Genomic DNA, 18,777 nt, shown 5'->3' with positions numbered 1-18,777 from the left:
TTACTATCTTCAATGAGTCCTTTCTGAAGTTGATCGACATTTTCTTTCTTCGATGCCTGTTTTATATCGATGAGACATCATTGGGTCTCATCGATACTGTTTGAATCTTAGATACTTTGATAGAATACTTTTAGACTTGTTCAATAACTTATGGGTTATTACGATATCAATGAAAATGATGATTTCTTCCAAAGAGAGATGGCTTCTATGATTTAATTTCTCAAATCAAGATATTTTACTTAATTCAGATTTGATGCTCAACAGAATGACTGCACTATCACCAATCTATCTTGAAGATTTGACTACTCTTTAGATTATGATTATGATTGTCATGATATTTCATGAGACTGCTCTATCCCCATATGAAACCCTTTGTTCCCACAAATCAATGCTTTGAACTTGATTGCAACTTTATAGTGATCACTGTCTTTGTACAATAAGCTTGCTACTTTCTCAACTTTTGATATATTGGAGGCTCCTAGGATGGTTTCTATCTTATAGTCACAATACCTTGCTATAATGTGTATCTATTGTATGTTTATTTGTTTTCCACTCTTAACTCATAGTTCAACTGAATATGGTTCATCTTGGAATCGATGCACATCGGTTATAATCAAATTATAACTAGTCTCCATGGTTGCAAGACTTGAAGAAGGATTCTTATCATCAATTAGATGCATACTTTTTGGGAATATAGAAAGACAAAAAAATATCTTAGAACCATATTTTTTGTTGAGTCATAATATGATGTGTTAATTTAGCTAAATAAGGGAACCAATGTTGTATTAGGTTTAATTCCATGACGACAGTTGAAGCTTGTTAGAGATAGGTGATTTGTAGCAGTTGGCTTGTTAGGTTATGTCACAATCCTATGAAGGTCCTTGTAAACCGTTAATGTCAGTAGACATGAGACTGTTATGTAACGAATTGGATAAGCTAAACCTAGAAGTTTTGTAACCAATGAATCAACTGACTCAAGTGTATGTTAATTAACTTATGATGGTCATTTATGACTATTATTCTTAGTAGACATTAAGCAGTTCGCTAGATAGTTGGCCAGTAAACCAGTGAGTTAGTTGGCTCAAGTGTATGCTAGATGTGGAATATTACATGTGGTATCAGAGCAACCAAGTTCGACATTGAACCTTAGGCTTTCCACCTATAAACAAAACTATATACATATGCAGGCGCACTATATACAAAACTATATTCGCAAGTAAATCTTTTATTCAAATCCACAATATGAAACACAGAGTTTTACTGGAAGAACACAAGTAACCTTATCTCCTTTAGTTAATATCACAAGCAACTGCCTACAGAAAGATGCAGTAATCCACAACATATACACAAAGGAAAGACGATTGATTATATTATGCATGTTCGCAAAATGGTTCAATAGTAAGCCTGAGGCTATATTCTACTTCTTCTCTAATGATCCTTATTGTTACAAAAGTTCCCTCATTTATATGAGGGTATACATTGTCACCAAGCATCGTGGCTTTTCAACACAACTATTAATTAGCACTTTTGTTAACAAACTGGAAGATAAACAAGTTCAACATTCCTATGTGTTGAATGTACTTATCATCTTTATACATTAGAACGTCATTGTTTAGTGTCCTCATGTTGCTTTTTGTTTGGAAATGATTGGATAGAATATGGTTAACACAAAGTGACAATTCTTTGTCCCGATCCAACTCTGCTACTGCTCGATTATTCTCATCAATGAACTCTTGTTTCCACTGTTCGAATGATACTAACTCAGCATTACTATAAAAAGAGGGCACCCTAGGGGTATTCCCATCGTCCAGCCTCTGAAGCTCTTTCCTTAATTGATTTTACAATTCATCATGGGACTTCAAGTAAGCCTTGGCTTCAATTTTCTCACCTGGATTAATTAGACTATTGTCATTCATCATGTCTTCCAACCGAGACCTGAGCCTTTCATGCTCTTTCAAAGATCTGACTATTCCAGTGTATGTTTTCCAATAGATTTCTGCAACTTGCATCATATTTCTGAACCTATGTTCAATGATCTCTAGAATCAACTTATCCATCTTTTGTTGTACCTTTTCTACTTGCCGAGATGTCTTTTCGGCCCTATTCCTCCAATACATAGCGTTTGTCAAGGCATCCATGGCATCTTTGTCAACACCGTATGTCATCCCTGTTTGACTGGTACCTGTATCAATCTGAAGCAATCTTGCTTGCAGCCTCTATTTTTCTTCATCGGTTTTCTCATATAGGCTTTTGTATGTAGAATTTTCTCAGACCAGAAACTCTATTTGATCTTGGTTCAGTTTAGCGACATCCAAATTTAGTTTGGCAGTTGTTCTAAGGTCAATCTTTCCAACTTGCTGCACCATCAAATGTCCAAAAGCTTCTTCTGTATCAACCAATATAGGTCTTTTATCTTTGGGATAGATAGCCCACTGTAGAAGAGCTTTCTGATCTGGATCATATCCTGATCCTCTAAAGAGTTTATCAATCTCTTTTGGCATCATTTGCCTACTTGGGTCCTATTTCTTGAGGAATCCATCAAACAACAAGGCAAAGTTCATGTCCCATCTAGAGTATAATAGCACACTAGCTTCCTTAAGCAACTGTCTTGCCTTCTCAGGTGTCATTTCTCTCATCACAAGATCCATCTCCTCTTGTAACTTTTGAAGTTGCTGCTCTTCTTCACTATTTCTCATGTTATTTTTAATTTGAGATCCTTTATGTTGATAGAGGAATGCGGTGAACTCCTTGGAAGCAATGAAGTCACTATCAGCAATGAAATCCTCATGCTCCAAGAATCTGATGTCAGCCACTTCTCGGACATTTAGTTGTCCTTTTGCCAAGTCTATCGGTGTATCCTCTTCATATCCAAGGGGGTAATCCTCTCGAGGAGTGAATGGAATGATGCCAGATGTGGAAGCAGGAGACATATGAGCCAAAGGCTCTGTATTCCTAATAGTATCAATGTAATCCCTAAAAACATGAGGCGAGACTCCCTCAAGTATTTCCAATTCATGCTCCACAAGTTTGTTGGCCAACTCCAAGGGGTCTTCAATATTTTGTAGCACGTTCTCATCCATTTTCCTTCTAAAAAGCTTCCATTTATAAGCCTACATTGCTTTCTCAAACTTTATTCACTTCACTCTGGCCTCTTCTCTGCCAATGTTCTTAATGAGGTCATCTGGTAGGTAAGATTTATGCTCTCCAGCCTTTAGCTTTTGTGATGACCGGGCTATCCTTATGTATCCTTCAGGATTGAAATTGGGCCTTGGATCCCCCATAGCCATGCCATAATAATCCATTTTGTCTATAGCAGGCCATAACTCTTTGAACTTTTCACAATAAAATTTGAAAATACTAACAACCCAGGTACAATTGATTGTTTCCCATGGCTTGTCAGATGTTCTATACTCACTATTGATAGTTGCCTCACAATTTCCAGACAAGCCACTCTGTTAGGGACTGTAAGTGGTAGTAAGTATGGTCTCCCTTCGAACCCGTATACCCTGACTTGTGTGCAGTCTGAAAAACAATACCAATCTCCCCAATTGTGTTCAATTGAGGGATCTTCAACAAAATCTTTTGGTCTTAGGAATCTTTGAACCTCTGGTGCAAGGGCATGATCGCACGGGCATCCCAACCGTCTATATAATGGCTTGACAAAGAACTCCTCAAAGTGCCAATATTGATTATTCGCATACCTCTGGTCCCATGAAGAAACCCATAGTTGCACTGGTTTTCTCATCCTAGCATTGTCATATGTCCTGACACATAACTCTTCTAGCCATAACCCTTCATCTTGGCCCACATACAATAGCATATGCATAAGTAAGGAATAATGCTTGAAATAAACATTGATGACATCCCCCTTTAACTTTTCTAACCTATGATTCAAAACCTCAACCAAATAAGCAGAAAAATCAAAGAAGCGGGGGTCCTTAGACTGCAAATCGGCACAAATGACCATGACTGCAATATCCATCAAAGGATGGGCTTTTATCCTTAGCACTTGGGCAACACAGTAATAGGTATACTTGAAATATGGATGGAAAGAGTTGACATCATAGGGAGTTTTGTCATCCTGACCTAGTGGCACCAAGGACCCTGCATTCCTAGGTCTATGTATAGGGAGTCTCCACGTTTTGTAAATGTGCTCTAGGTTAAAATATTCACTTGTTAACTTCTTGAGGTCAATCAATTCTTCAAATCCCCAATCCTACTCGAACACGGTGTCAATAACCTCCTTTCTAATTGCAAGAATTGGCTCACCCATGTAGTTATATATGGTCCTAGTTTTAGGGTCATAATTGTTTGCCAATGCCTTCATGAGCTCCACATTCATGAATACATTAGCCACAGCTAACCTTCCTAAGTTCAATTGCCATAAATTGTTGATAGGTTGAGGGGCAACTCTTCTGTTGTAACCATATATGAATAATTCATACCCTCTCAATTCTATCCATATGTCTCCAAGATCCTCAAACCGGTCCTCCAGGCCTTCCTCATTAGCTCTAATCTTCTTGGACCTCAAACTGGATGATGGGCACTGGTCAATCAGGTCCTGGGCCAAAGAACGCCCTTCCCTTTTTTGTCTTTTAGGTTTTTCTTCTGCAACGATAGGTTCTTTTCCCTTTCTGGTCTTATTAGTTTTAGATTATGATTCCATTTGAATTTTAAAAAAGAGGTATGTGTGCAAACAACTTACTTGGAATTATTGAGCTTTATCTGTGAATTCGCCCAATTCCTGCTTTCAGTTCGTCGCCTGTGAATTCCTTAATGTTGTGTGCTTTGATGTTGATCCACTACTTATGGCGTATTTAATGAGTTAGTAATGGCCGTTTTGGACAACAGTCACTCGGGCACACGTTCAAATTTAATGGCGATGCGACCTTTCATGGGATTTGTTTCTGATTTTCGTGGTAATCAATAATCATTTCAATGAGGATATGTCTTTTGATCATTTTTTTCTTTAGTCTATCAATCTCTTTGTTTCTATCGACAATACTTTTGTTTCGAATATTACTTCGATCAAGTATTTTTTCCCTTCATCGAAATATAGTATTCGGTCAGTATGGTTGTCTCCTCATCGAAACATATCTGATATCCATTGGTCTTATGTCGAAGAAACCTTGGGCTTCGGTGTGCTCCTTTATTTTTCCATCGAAATACTTCTTTCATCGATATCACTATGCCCCGTCAATGAATGAGTCTATTATCTCACCGATAAAGTTACATCGGCAAAACCACGCATATCGAGAACATGCCTTTTAACCTCATCGAAACCTATATCCTCATCAATATCTTTTATCGATATAGCTTCCTTTTGTCTGATCGATATTATTCTTTCGATGAAAATGCTCCCTTCGGTGGGTCCTTTTTATGTTACACCGATAGTATTATTTCCTCGAGAACTTTTCCCGTCGATGAAGACCCTCTCTGCTTTCTTCAATATCTTTTGTCGATGAAGTTATTATCTTCGGTGAGTCCTTTCTGGAATTCATCGGTGTTTCCTTCCTTCAATGGCTCTTTTATATCAATGAGACATCGCTGGGTCTCATCGATCCAAATTCAAAAGGTATCAATGAGACCCAATGATGTCTCATCGATATAAAAGAGCCATCAAAGGAAGGAAACGTCGACATCGATAATAATAATTATTTTTTGATAAAAATTATCATCATCAGAATTACGACGACTACCAAGCTTTCGACCGATGATGTAATCAGCGGACATACAGCATCGACAGAGTCCATTGGATTGTCGTATTTTCGATGGGTATGGCATTGTCGACCAATCTAACGTCAAGTTTTTGATGGTTGATTTTGTCGGCACTCCGACGAAACTTCGTTGCAAATCCAACAAACGGCTATTAGAAATCAGCTCCAAATGTACTAGTGAAAAATGATGATACAAGGTGGCAATGACATGTAGAAAATAATTTCCCTCCTTATTGAAAAGATAGTTGTATTCATTTATTTAACTATATAGTTTTCTCATTTTCATTTTGGTCCATGGTCAATCTTATTCATCAAGGTTGTTTCTACTATTATTTCCACCATAATAGGAGATAAAGCAAGCACTAATCCCTCCTCCTCTATGAACATTAAAAAACTAGGAGCAATGAGTCATTTTTAGTAATGGAGATGTTGCAACTTCAAATCTATTTGAGGCTTTAATCCCACCCTTTCTATACAATTCACATAGACATGGAAAATAGGTAAGATGAAATTTGGTAATGTGGATTTTGAAGTCATTAAAGGGTTTATTGGTGCCACTACAAGATTAGGTATTGATAGGCTACAAGTGAGAAAAAAAGGAAAAAAAATAAAACGATGGATTTCATCAATTTCTTCCTCACCAACGATGAACAACTTAGTAAGCATCAAAATGAGTTCATAAGAGGGGATTTCCCCTAGAATGAGGTAAGCTTGTTCTTCATCAATTAGTTTACTCTGAAAGGGTGTTTTCAATGGATTTACACTATCGATTTCCTTTTCATGCCACCTTCACCATAATATGTATATAATATTTCCATTCTATCTCTCATCTTTTATTGAAACTTGCATCAATGAGGTCAAGTGCAACAAGGTGAGTGTACTTTTGCACCAAGGCCTCACCTATTATCTCTACCACTTTCGCCTAAATAATTCCTTGGCCCTTAACATCAATTTCTAACCAAATGTGAATAGCTTTAACCCCACTAGGAAGGGCTAAAAGAAGAAATGGTCTTAAGATTGCTCCCAAGTGGGTGCCTAAGAGTTTCCCTTCCTTCAAGAGCCTTACTAGAGAATGATAGATGTAAGAGAAAACCCCCAAGTTCCTATGAGGATACTCCTATGTCTGCTAAGGAAACTCGTTCTATTCTTGTATTTGAGAGCCAAGCATATGATTTTGATATGAGGCCTAGCCCTCTTTTACACTTTGATATTATGAGGATGGGTATGACAAAAAAGATAAAAATCAAATCAAATTGGCTATTGGTATTCCCAAAAGTGATGGGCTTGAAAAGAGAATTCTAGAGGCTAGACTCACCTTGCTACCCATGAACTCAAATCCAATAATGATCCACCTATTGATGAGGTCAATCATATGGATTTGAGCAAAGGGAAATATTATTTGTATGTGCCCACAAATCCTAAGAGGGTGGACTTGGAATCAAATGATTGCATGAGTATTATCAGATGTTCCCTTGTCTATAGTGGGATAGAAACCAAGAAAATTTTTCTATACTTTTATGAAAGAGGGGGAAGAGAATTTGACTAAAAAATCCATGGTTATTGTGAAGCACCCCCTTTAGAAGGAAAAAAAGAGGAGAATAATGCACTTCAAAAATGAAAAGTAATCCAAACTAATGCTTTTGATAAAGACAATAAGAGGAAGATGTTTGAGAAAATCAACAACAAACACTATGTTTGCACCATATTTTATTTCAACCTCAAAATAATAAATGTTCTACAATATGAAATGGTCTCAATAAAAAAGAAATGCAAAGATTTGAAGGGTTCGATCACTAATGTTTTGAATTTGAGTAAAAATGCTTGGAATACACAATCTTGAGCATGCAAATTCTTGAAGAGGAGATGACTAGGGTCAAATTGAAGAAGAAATGATTGCTTCTATTAGTGATTTAAGTGGTTATGTTGACTCCCTCAAGGACATTTTGTGAATATTTGAGAAGAATGCAAGGAAATGTCAATCTTCAAGTATCAACTCATTCTCCTTCTCATTAGCTTGTGCTCATGGTGCCTTATAGATGGTGTAAGCCGTCTATGTTTTGGGGTGTTGTTTATATGTTGTTAGTTTGTTGTTGCTTTCATTGTTTGTATATTCAATGGTTACTTCATGTGGTCTCCTTGTTGGGGCCCATTTGGCCTAACTAATTGACTCTTGTAAGGTTAGGGACCCTTGTTTTTCTCATTTACTTTCAAAAACATTAGACAAACTCCAAAATTTTATCTATTTGACATCTTTTCATTATCAAGCTAAATATCACTCTCCCACACATTTAATTTCTGATAACATTCTATAATTCAAATATTTTATTTCCACAATCAACTCACTTTAATGATTAATCTAAACTGCTTTATGCTCATATACTCACTTTAATGATTAATCTAAACTGCTTTATGCTCATACACATGCATTTTATTGGATTAATTATAAATTAACCCCAAATAAACACTATTTTCCTTTTACAGAGATAACACATAGCAATACACGAGACAAGCAATAGAAGAGAAAGTACAGAACAGGATTTATTCTATGAATTTCATGTCTTTAACCAGCAGCTTGGGGCATTTTATCTATCACTAACAAACTTGAACTGCCATGTTTTTTTAATTTAATGTACAAACCTCACTTTTAGTCTCATTCTTGAGTGGACACAAAATTAATAGAGTGCCTTACAATCAAATGACACACAAAAAGAATCATTGGCATTCACGAAAAGAAGATTCAGCTGTCTCATCACACCGAACACTATGTTAAAAGACCATGAACAGTCAAGCAGGCCAGGATGATTTAATGGCAAGGTGGAAAGTGAGTATACAGTAGAAAAGCTCATCATGCAAATCCCACAACATAGGAAGAAGCTACAACGGTCATGTAAAGAAAATATATATGTATTCAGGATCTGTAGACCAACTTGTCCCACACAATGTCAAAGGTTGTTATTATATATATACAGAGCATGTTGAACAATTTGATTGAGGGCAGTATTTTCAGGTGACATTGATATGACAGAATATGGCTCAAGGATTTTTTGGCCAAACCAGTAATGGCATGAGTTAAAGTGTCATACCATACCACTTTTTCAATAGGTTTTTGACACAGTTCCACCTCAATTTGTGGGACACAAGTTAATGGATGTACTTGTACTCACCACATAAGTTGCTTTCCTCAAGAATATGATTCTTCTAACTTTCTTCTGGATTGAAAGTCAAAAGCATCCTACCATAATCAATAGATTTTCCAACCCAAATTGCAAATCTCTCCCATCAATTTGTAGTTGTCAATGTTATCCACTCTGATTTGCCATACTAGCTCTGTAGCCATAGATGTGAGAGTACTGTTAGCAAGGAGCACAGTGGATAGGAATGTCAGTATAGGCTTTCTAGGGGAAATTTTGCAGTTAACCCATTAAGAGGGCCTGTAGAATCAAGTCTAAATCATATGAGTAGACAATTATGTCTTTGATTACCTTTATCTCTACGACAATCAGAGAGGAAAGGATGTAGGGAGTTGAGCTGACCGTTTTTTTTTTTTTTTTTTTTTGCAAGCGTGCATCTTTTCAGGAAGCTGCTACCATCGCATTTTAGGATCTCATAGGAGTTTGTTAAGTCAAGTCATGAATCCCGAGAGGAGATGCTGGACACATTCCAATAATCTTCCCCTCAGCATTACCCAAGGGGATTCCAATCTACGACCCCGCTCTGATACCACTTGTAGAAAGTTGAGCTGGCTGTTTTTCCCAAAAGATGCACCTTTTTGAGAAACTGCTACCATCCCAGTTAAGATCTCACAAGAAATTGTTAAACCATATCACAAATCGAAACGCTGGGCACATTCCAATAAAGAAAAGTTAAAACAATGTTTATCCTCTAACTAATTCAAAATATGGCCACAGTTCATATGGGAAATTTAACAGTCACTGTATCAGAAGCCCACAAAAATTCATGGCACTATACAACATCAGTCAGCAGACAGGCATCCAAAGTTTTTGAGAAAAAAGAAACAACGAAAAGTTTTAAGGACTGTACAGTGTAAAAACCCAAAAGTAAGAAAAAGCCTAATCCTTCACCATGAAGAAACCATAGACATATCATTATGTAATAGAATGATTGCATAATATACATCATTGTGCATGTACTGAACAGAACCTGTCTTAATGGTCTTCCCAAAAAAGGATGCCAGTGGGTATAAAATCTAAAAGGAAAATCCTCCATCTTGTTAGCCAAAAATGAAGGAATCAGGCAAGGCATGTGATCTGAGTAGAATTTACTTCACAGTACTGACATAGAACCTAATATTTCCAAGTCTTCAGAAATTCTAGATAAGATATAGATTCATTGAACTCTTCAAATAAAGTTCTCTTTGGCTCAATACGATGTATTATCACTATGGGACCTTGGGACCTTGGGACCTTAACTTCAATGCTCTGACCTAAGTGAAGGATCTTAAAAAATGTTTTGATTAGATAAACATATTTGGACAAAGCTATGAATTGGAAGAGGGTTTCAAAAGGACTCTAGAATATTGTAGCTATCTGAATCAACTTTTATCTTGAAAATCTTCAGAAAAACTAGATAAGGCATATATTCATTGAACTCTATTCAAATAAAGTTCTCTTTGGCTCAATAGAATGCATTATCACCATGGGACCTCAAGCGAAAATTCTCTCACTTAATTGAAGAATCTTTAAAAAAATGTTGTTGATTAGACAAATGTATTTGGAAGAGGGTTTCGAAAGGACTCTGAAATGTTATAGCTATGAATTAAAAGAGGGTTTAGAATCTGTGAATTGTAAGAGGGTTTCGAAAGGAATCCAAAATGTTATAGCTATGATTTGGAAGAGGGTTTTGAAGCTATGAATCAGAAGAGGGTTTTGTAAGGACTCCGAAACATTATAGCTATGAATTGGAAGAGGGTTTTGAAGCTATGAATTGAAAGATGGTTTCGAAAGGACTCCAAAATGTTATAGCTATTAATTGGAAGTGGGTTTCAAAGCTATGATATCTAAATTAACTTTTATCTTGATTTGTAAAATCAATATTATACAATGAGGAATGGATACAGCATATCCTGTCAATTTAAGATTTTCTGCTAGCAAGTTACTTGAGTTCTTACTTTTTACCAAGAAAAAAAAATGCAATGTAAAACCATATCTATCATCACCTACCAGCAACAGCAAATATATAATCTTAAAAATGAAATTATTAACACTAAAACATGCTTACTGTACCAGACAACATACTGATCTTATGCAATCAAAAAAATCAAGAATTCAATGACATCATAAATTACATTTGTGTAGAATCTAAAAGCACTAGATGCATATCAATTTTCAGTCAAAAGATGAGATTTGATTAGCAAAACACCCATGCTTGTCTCTTGCAATTCATTTGAGAACAAAAAGGAAAAGATGCTTCAATGAATTGGAATATAATATATAATAAAATATCAGCTCTATACCTGAAGCTACAGGTAACAGAACATATATATTAGGGCTTACATCAGCAGTTCAATAATGTAGAGTTTTAAAATATGTGGACCTTGGGACATTCCTGAAACATGATGACTGCATATGCCAAAAACATTTGTAATAAACACAAAAATATGCTCATCAATTCATTAATAATGACACATCATTGATTGAAAAGTGTTAAAATTTGGTCAATTCATCCATTTTTATGAGTTGGGAAAATCAAAAAATAGATCAACATCACATAATGAAGAGTCCACTATTTTTAGCAAACAGTTTTCTTCAATGCATCCATCCTTTATAGCTTTGTCCTAGAGCTTTTGGTGGGCTCGTTTGTATGTGTCAATAAACTATAGGATTATGAAAAGGCTTTATTTATTCTGGAACTTTAATAATATGTCTACTTTGTCAAAGCTACTCAACTAACAAAGCAGAAAAATGTTCTTAGAATTGTTTTGCCCCATGTTTCACCGTACCACTAAAAGATTTCAAAATATAGCCTTCTATATTAAAGTGATTTTTTATTTTAAGTTTATTAGTAAAGTTGTATGGTTTATAAAGATTTTATTAGGAATTATGAATAAATATAAAGACTTAAAGAATGTAATAAAAAAATATAATTGTAAAGAGTTTATTACGCATTGAAATTAAGTCTTATTAAATATTAAGACTTAATATCTTTAAAGAATGTAATAAATTTTTTATAGCAATAGCATGATCCATATTCAAATGATAATGAGGAAGGGAAGGGATCAGAATGGTATGTGCTTTAACAAATATGTTTTAATTTAAATTTGACACATTATTAAGTTTTAGATTATTAAATATAATATTAGTAATATCATTATTCAACAATAAATATATTATTTGTAATTGGTATCTTTTGTCTTTGGATTCAAGTGCGTAGAACTTGTTTTGCATCAATGTTCTTTGATTGTGATCCGAAACGTTGATGCAAAACAAGTTCTACACACTTGAATCCAGAAACAAAAGATACAAATAACAATGATATGATACTATTAGTAAATAAAATTTTATGTAAATAAAATAGTAATTAAAATATTAAATTTTATATGTAAATAGTATAAAGAAAACATTTTTCCAAGTTAATCTAAGTTAATTTAAAGAATGCACACAATATACAATTTTCAACTTAGATTAATTTATGACAACTTTAAATGATGGAGTAATAAATGATATATATTCTACACTAGTATAAATATTGAAAATGCATTTATTTAAAAATCTAAATAGATATCAAAATATAAATGTTTATATTCCACCCAAAAAATTTAATATAAACATTTCAAAATTGATCTTAGCATCTTCTAAATAGATGCATTTAAAATATTTATACTAGTTCATATACTTGATGTGGTGAGTGTAAAATAAATCTATTATTATATATTTTGTTGCTTATTTTCCTATAATTTATAACAAGCAGAGTATATTTTTTGAAAAGATCATGTGAAAATTTTATAAAAGTCTTGTCATGAACACTACAAGAAGCATAATATTATATGTGAAGTGGATGGTAATATCTTATCCTTGTGCCATTTTTTTGTAATTTAGTGACTTATTTTTTTCTGAGGCTTTTTAAAATAATTGAGAAGTTTGTGACAAAAAAAAGCACAATAATTTTAACATTTGATATACACGAATTTCATTAAGAATGAAGAAAACCATACAAATTCAAAATCCATGATTGTATTGTTTCATATTTCTAACAATTTCCAACAATCTTATTTTTTGAAACATTTAGACAACCAACTATTAATCATTTATAAAATTTAATTTACATTGTTATTTATTTTCTCAATATATTTTCTTTAAAAGTTGCTATGCAAGGGTTTTCCCCTTGCAAATGGCAAATTTGTTCCTAGTTATGTAGGATAGTTGAAAATCCTTAAGGAGCTTAAAATATAAGTCAAGAACATCTAAGCTCATATTGTCGAGCTAGAGTAAAATCAAGAGAATCTTATGTAAAAGTTGCAAGCTATTAATGCTGATGTTGATCAACTCTCATCCATGGGAGTGACACTTAAAAATAAAGCAAATTGAAACAAGCAAATTTCCAATATATCAAGGTCATGTATAAAACCATTCATGGCATGGCATCCAAAATGGGTGTTGATTTCAGCACCCTAATTATTGAATAATAGCGAGAATCTTATGTAGAAGTTGCAAACTATTAATGCTGATGCTGATCAACTCTCCTTCATAGGAGTGGCACTTAAAAAGAAGGCAAATTGAAACAAGAAAATTTTCAATATATCAAGAACATGTACAAAACCATACAATGGCATGGCATCCAAAATGGATGTTGATTTCACCCTCTAATTATTGAAGAATAGCAGGAATCTTATGTAGAAGTTGCAAGCTATTAATGTTGATGTTGATCAACTCTTATCCATAAGAGTGACACTTAAAAAGAAGGCGAATTGAAACAAGCAAATTTTTAATAGATCAAGAACATGTACAAAACCATACAATATATGACATCCAAAATGGATGTTGATTTCAGCACCCATTACTGTGAGTTTGATTGTATGGGAATTTTTATAAACTATCTGCAGTCTTAGTTAATTAAAAAAGTAGTTAATAACTCAGCAACCAAATAAGTCAAAATATGCACAATGGGCAATGGGCAATGGGCAATGTGAATTGTCTTTGATAATTTTTAGGGATTCATGAATTTTTTTTCCTTAGATGATATGCTTAACTAAAGAGTAAGTTGGTCTATATGACATAATAAATGTGGTGCACTTTGGTCTTATTCCAAGTGGAAGTTGTTATTGACCTACAGTCTACTCAATCGATGACCAACAAAAACAAACATAACATTATGTTACAGTCTAGAAAGTACTGGAATCACTTAGTCAATGTGCACTCTGCACAGGCTATGGTCTAGTGGTGAAATGGGGGCATTTAGTACTATAATGACTAAGGGAAGGAAAAGTCAATATGAACTAGTGAATCCAATAATAGGAATCAAAGAGTAAAGGAATTATTCAGTACATCCATGTAAAGTAGTATGTAAACTTGATGCCAAAAAAGTATTTGGAATTCGAATTTCAGAGCATGCCCACCAATGTGATTGAGGGTAGCTTTGAGATGACCTTGAAATGACATTATATGCTTAAAAGCTTCTTTGGCCAAAGAAAGAATATCATGAAATGTCACAAGCAACTTCTCCAATATGTTAAGGACACTAAGTCCAACCCCACTTTATGAGACAGAAGTTGATGGCTGTATCCACCACATTAGGTGCTCTCCTTCAGCATATGATTCTTCTGGATTACAAGTCAAAAGCATCCCAAAACAACCAATATATATTCCTATCCACCTTGCAAATTTCCTGTCACCCACAGTAGTTGTTATCTACTCTGATTTTCCACAGGAACTCTGACCACAGATAGCTACTTTTAGCAACAAAGGTAAGAGGGTGGACAGGAATGTCAACAAAGTCTATCCAGAGGAAAAATTGCACCACATTAATAAAGAATGACAACATAATCAACAGTCCTACACAATTAAGTATTCAGTTGTCTGGAGTCATCTTGGACCTCTCTCTGTCTAGGAAAATCAAAGTGGAAATAGACCAGTGCTAATCTTTCAAACTAAGCCAAAATATTTCACATTTGGAGCCCAAGTCTCAACATATCAGAAGCCACTATGCTATTCATAGAACAATTCATTATCAATCAACAGATAAATCATAAAGTCTAGCATAATAGAATCTTGTATTTTGATTAAAAAATGAAACAACCCAAACATCAAAGGCCTGGAGACAGCATAAACTCTTAAATGTTAAAAATGCCTTCAGCCCAATCAAGCAGTACGAAATGAAAACAGAGGCTTGGGAATTTTCAAATTATATGGTAGTATAATTGCATTATATACATCATAATACATACACAGAATGGAACCTGTCTTAATGTTCTTCTCATAGAAGGAACTGAATCGGGAATCTAAGATCCTACAAACCCTTTCCCATATCATAGCCAATGTATGAAGCAATCAGGCGATGGCATGGGCTCTGAGTTTCATTCTACTTCACAGAACTTGCTTTTCACCTTTAAGCCTTCTGGGATTCATGATATGAACTTATGCTTCGAGGTGCATACCAAAACAAACAATTTTGGAACCATTTGTCATCTCCACCCATAACAATTCAAATCAAGCCCTCTTTCCTTAGAAGATATAGCAGTGTCACCATTTGAATTTAGGTCCAACTCTGGTGCTATCTTGGAGAATTTGTTGAAGTTCTCTGAGTGGGGTTTATCTTGATTTGTATAAAGTTTTCCCTTATCACATCCCTGGCTATTCTCTTGCAAGGATAGATTACAAGAAAACACTGATATTTTCCTTGCAGGGGGGTCAACAAGCAATCCATTCATTTCTTGCTCAGGTCTTTTTGTATCAAAAGACAGGCTGTTACCATTTTCTTCTGCTAGTATTCGGTCACTTACAGTTCTCTCATGAAAAGATTCTTTGGTGTTAGGACTCTTTGTCCTAGAGGAAGGAGATGAAAGAGTCTCTTGTGCTGTCAGTTCTTGCAGCCTTGCATCTTCTGTCATTTGATTCTGCCAAAACTGCATATTGTTCTCATATGCAGACCTTGACCGTTTTCTAACACCAACATGCATGTTCTCTGTCGGGCTCTTCTCAGAACTTTCATTTGATGTGAGGCAGCTATAAATGGAACAGTCTGCAACCTGGGACTGACGGTGTGTAATTAATGATTCAGGACATAAACCTGGAATTTCAGGCAAAGAAGTGAATGCCAAGGCAGAAAATGCAGGATTAAGGCATTCATTTTTTACTTTTGAGGCCAATTCTGAAAGCTCTGCACGGGTAGCTTCCAATCCCACTGATCCCATGTTATGACCTGCAAGAGTTTCTCTCGCTTTCTCTAGGATTGCCTGTAGGTACTTTCCCTGAGCTTCTATCCGAAGCTGCAAGTGTCTTTGCACCTACTCACAAAAATACAAAAGTAAGAGAAAGTCTTAAGATCGAGCTCCTTTACAGTATGGGAACCCCTGTTTAGATGCAATAAAGTAAGCATCCTAAATACAGCCCTAAGCACTTACCTCCAATTGTTCATGCAACCTTCTCTGTACCTCCATCTGCATTCGCAGTGCCTCTGTGATCTGCAGGGTGCTGATACACAAGAAATTCAGATGAAGAATTATTCTCAAATTCTAGATAAACTAGCTCCATGAAAAAAAATCCAAGTTGTTTAAAATCCAATGTACTGGAGCCCTAAAGCATGGAAACAAAAACAGGCTAAGAGCCACAGGCACCAACAGGACTTATTGCCTAGAAACTGGGGCAAGAAAGGATGCAAGAAATAACAGACCTGAGTTGCATGCATAGTAAGATTGAATGAAAGGTCTATCATAAACTAGGACGATTAACATGACCTAATAAAAGGAAATTATGCAAGAAAGTGCTTATGAAAAGCAGCAAAAGGTGCTTACTCTGTCATGTTGGTCCCTAGCATGGTTGACACAGAGTTGCATCCAGCTTGAACTTCAGAAGCCCGAAAAGTTGCTGCCCCAAAAGCTGCAACAGATCCTCCACGAGGAGCTCCTGAAATGGAATATTCAGAGAAACAAATTCCTTCAATGACTCTACCGAAGAAGCCAAACCCATAAAGGATTGCGTTAATGCAAAGGCAAGGCTATTTTAGAAGAAAACATGACGACCAAGAATGAGTCTCACCATCCTTGTTAGTGTCCACATTAATCTCCTTGTGAGGCTGCTTGCCTAGTCTGTATTTCTGCACACGCCATAAAAAGAAATTTTCAGCCACATAAAACGGAATTTTAATGTTAAATTCGGACTTCTAAATACATCAATGGAATATCTTATAAAAAAAATGAACCATGAAAACCAAATGGAAAAAATTGCAAATACCTGAAGGTGGCTCTTCAGGTGATAAAGAGTAAGGCCTTTGACACCCATGACTCTCATCACAGACTTGGGTGTAGCTTCTGCTCAAAAACAACATGACATTTCAGACCTTACTAGGAAAAAAATGCTAATTCAAATTAAATCAATCATCTGTATGTAATTCCTTCCGAGGAAAACATTGGATAGGGGGATCATTCTACTCACTATCTGGACCTCCAAGCTTAGCAACAGCCTCAACAAATCTTTCATGAAGCTCTGCAGTCCATCTCAAGCGAGGCTTTGGGTCTGTTGACAAAACTAGCCCAGTGTCTACAGAATGACTAATTTCATGCAAGACAATGGCTCTATCTGACAGAGAGTCCATGCTAGGCTTCTTGACTTGATGCATTTTATGTTGGCTTTGGGTGGAGATAGGGAACTGTAACTAGTATCAGTACTGAACATGCTTTTACTAGAACTGCCTGTGCTAATGAATCAGAGCAAAATTACCTTTGTCCTTGTTGAAATACATGTTGCATATATATATCTTAACATGTACATATGTAAGTTTGTCAATCATGAATTGGGTGTTTGCCTGTCAAGCATCAATTTGGTCTGTAGGAATTGTGCACACACTCTCTCTTACTTTTGAAAAAGCATTTGAGCACTGTGCTAACTAATGAAAACTCCCTGTTTTGAGGCCCATAAACTGATCTTTTTCCAGAATCTTGACCAGCAAAAAAGAGAGTGATGAAACTCAATCCTCTTTTAGAGATTGAATGAGGTCCCAGCTGCTCTGCTTTTGGGTCACCGCACTATATAACGAAAGTGGTCACTATTGGCCACTTCCTTCACTGTTGTTTAGGATATGCCCAATAGACTCTTAAAGTAACCTACTGCCATTCGGAGCAGTTTCATTCTTTTGATACTGTCCAAAACAACACCCAAATCAAGGGGAGCAGTATGCAGCACAAGGGGAAGGGAATAATATGAAAAAGAGTGAATTTAGTACAATGAGGAGGACAACAGAGACCAGTTCTGGGTGTGTTTTCTTTTGCAAAATATTCTCTTAATATAAAGAATGACCACAGGCAAAGAAGCTGGTAAAGCAAAAGAAGATGCCTTTAGTGGGGTAAAACAACAATAGTGCAGATCGATTAACACCACCATACGAAAATGACTAGAGAAAGCCAATTCACAGTCCTACACATATTCTCTCTAACACCTCTTTCTCCATGTATAGGAAAGGTATAGTCTCATTGTATATGAAGCCTCATGGTATTTGGGTATGGAAAGCAAAAGGAAAGAAAGTTGGATGCTCCACCTTTGCTGAGTTAATTCTCATTCATCTAAGGTAAACCATTTTAGTTGGATTTATAAGATTTGGGTACTCTAATCATAGAGTTAGGTTAGTATGCATATGATTTATATGTAATTGTCAATTAATAGGAGAAGAGCATCGGTTACTCTTGTTTTAATTATCATTCACTTCTTATTTGCCCAACCTTTCAATTAGGCGTATAATTTATATGTAATTGCCAATCAATAGGGGAAGAGCACCAACTATCCCCTCTTTTAGTTTTAAATTTTACATGTACCAATAGTCGTCTACTTGTACCACCTAGTAGTTAGAATTTGTAGACTTTAATTGGAGGAGTTGTGCTACTTTATTGGTACCC

General features: G+C 35.4%; 1 protein-coding gene across 1 annotated transcript; it reads right to left on the bottom strand.

The window, feature by feature from the left end:
* Nucleotides 1-15,043: 15,043 nt before the first annotated feature.
* LOC131071847 (protein PHR1-LIKE 3) lies at nucleotides 15,044-18,330 on the bottom strand. Its single transcript, XM_058007808.2, has 6 exons — nucleotides 17,324-18,330; nucleotides 17,123-17,199; nucleotides 16,928-16,985; nucleotides 16,684-16,795; nucleotides 16,294-16,363; nucleotides 15,044-16,176 (listed from the first exon to the last, which is right to left on the bottom strand). The coding sequence occupies exons 1-6, from the start codon at nucleotides 17,505-17,507 to the stop codon at nucleotides 15,355-15,357; spliced, it is 1,323 nt and encodes a 440-aa protein (XP_057863791.2). The 5' UTR covers nucleotides 17,508-18,330; the 3' UTR covers nucleotides 15,044-15,354.
* Nucleotides 18,331-18,777: the final 447 nt, after the last annotated feature.

This window comes from Cryptomeria japonica, chromosome 9, assembly GCF_030272615.1.
Source record: "Cryptomeria japonica chromosome 9, Sugi_1.0, whole genome shotgun sequence".
In the NCBI taxonomy this organism is placed as follows: domain Eukaryota; kingdom Viridiplantae; phylum Streptophyta; class Pinopsida; order Cupressales; family Cupressaceae; genus Cryptomeria; species Cryptomeria japonica.
Note: the sequence above shows the minus strand (reverse complement) of the source record. Positions and strands in the feature narration are given on the sequence as shown.

Bases quoted from the DNA above. Each gene is read 5' to 3' on its own strand.
- LOC131071847 (XM_058007808.2), bottom strand. From the start codon at position 17,507: ATGCATCAAGTCAAGAAGCCTAGCATGGACTCTCTGTCAGATAGAGCC. The intron at 16,796-16,927 runs GTGAGACTCATT...ATTCCATTTCAG, and splicing joins TGTGGACACTAACAAGGATG to GAGCTCCTCGTGGAGGATCT. The intron at 16,177-16,293 runs GTAAGTGCTTAG...TTTTGTGAGTAG, and splicing joins GGTTGCATGAACAATTGGAG to GTGCAAAGACACTTGCAGCT.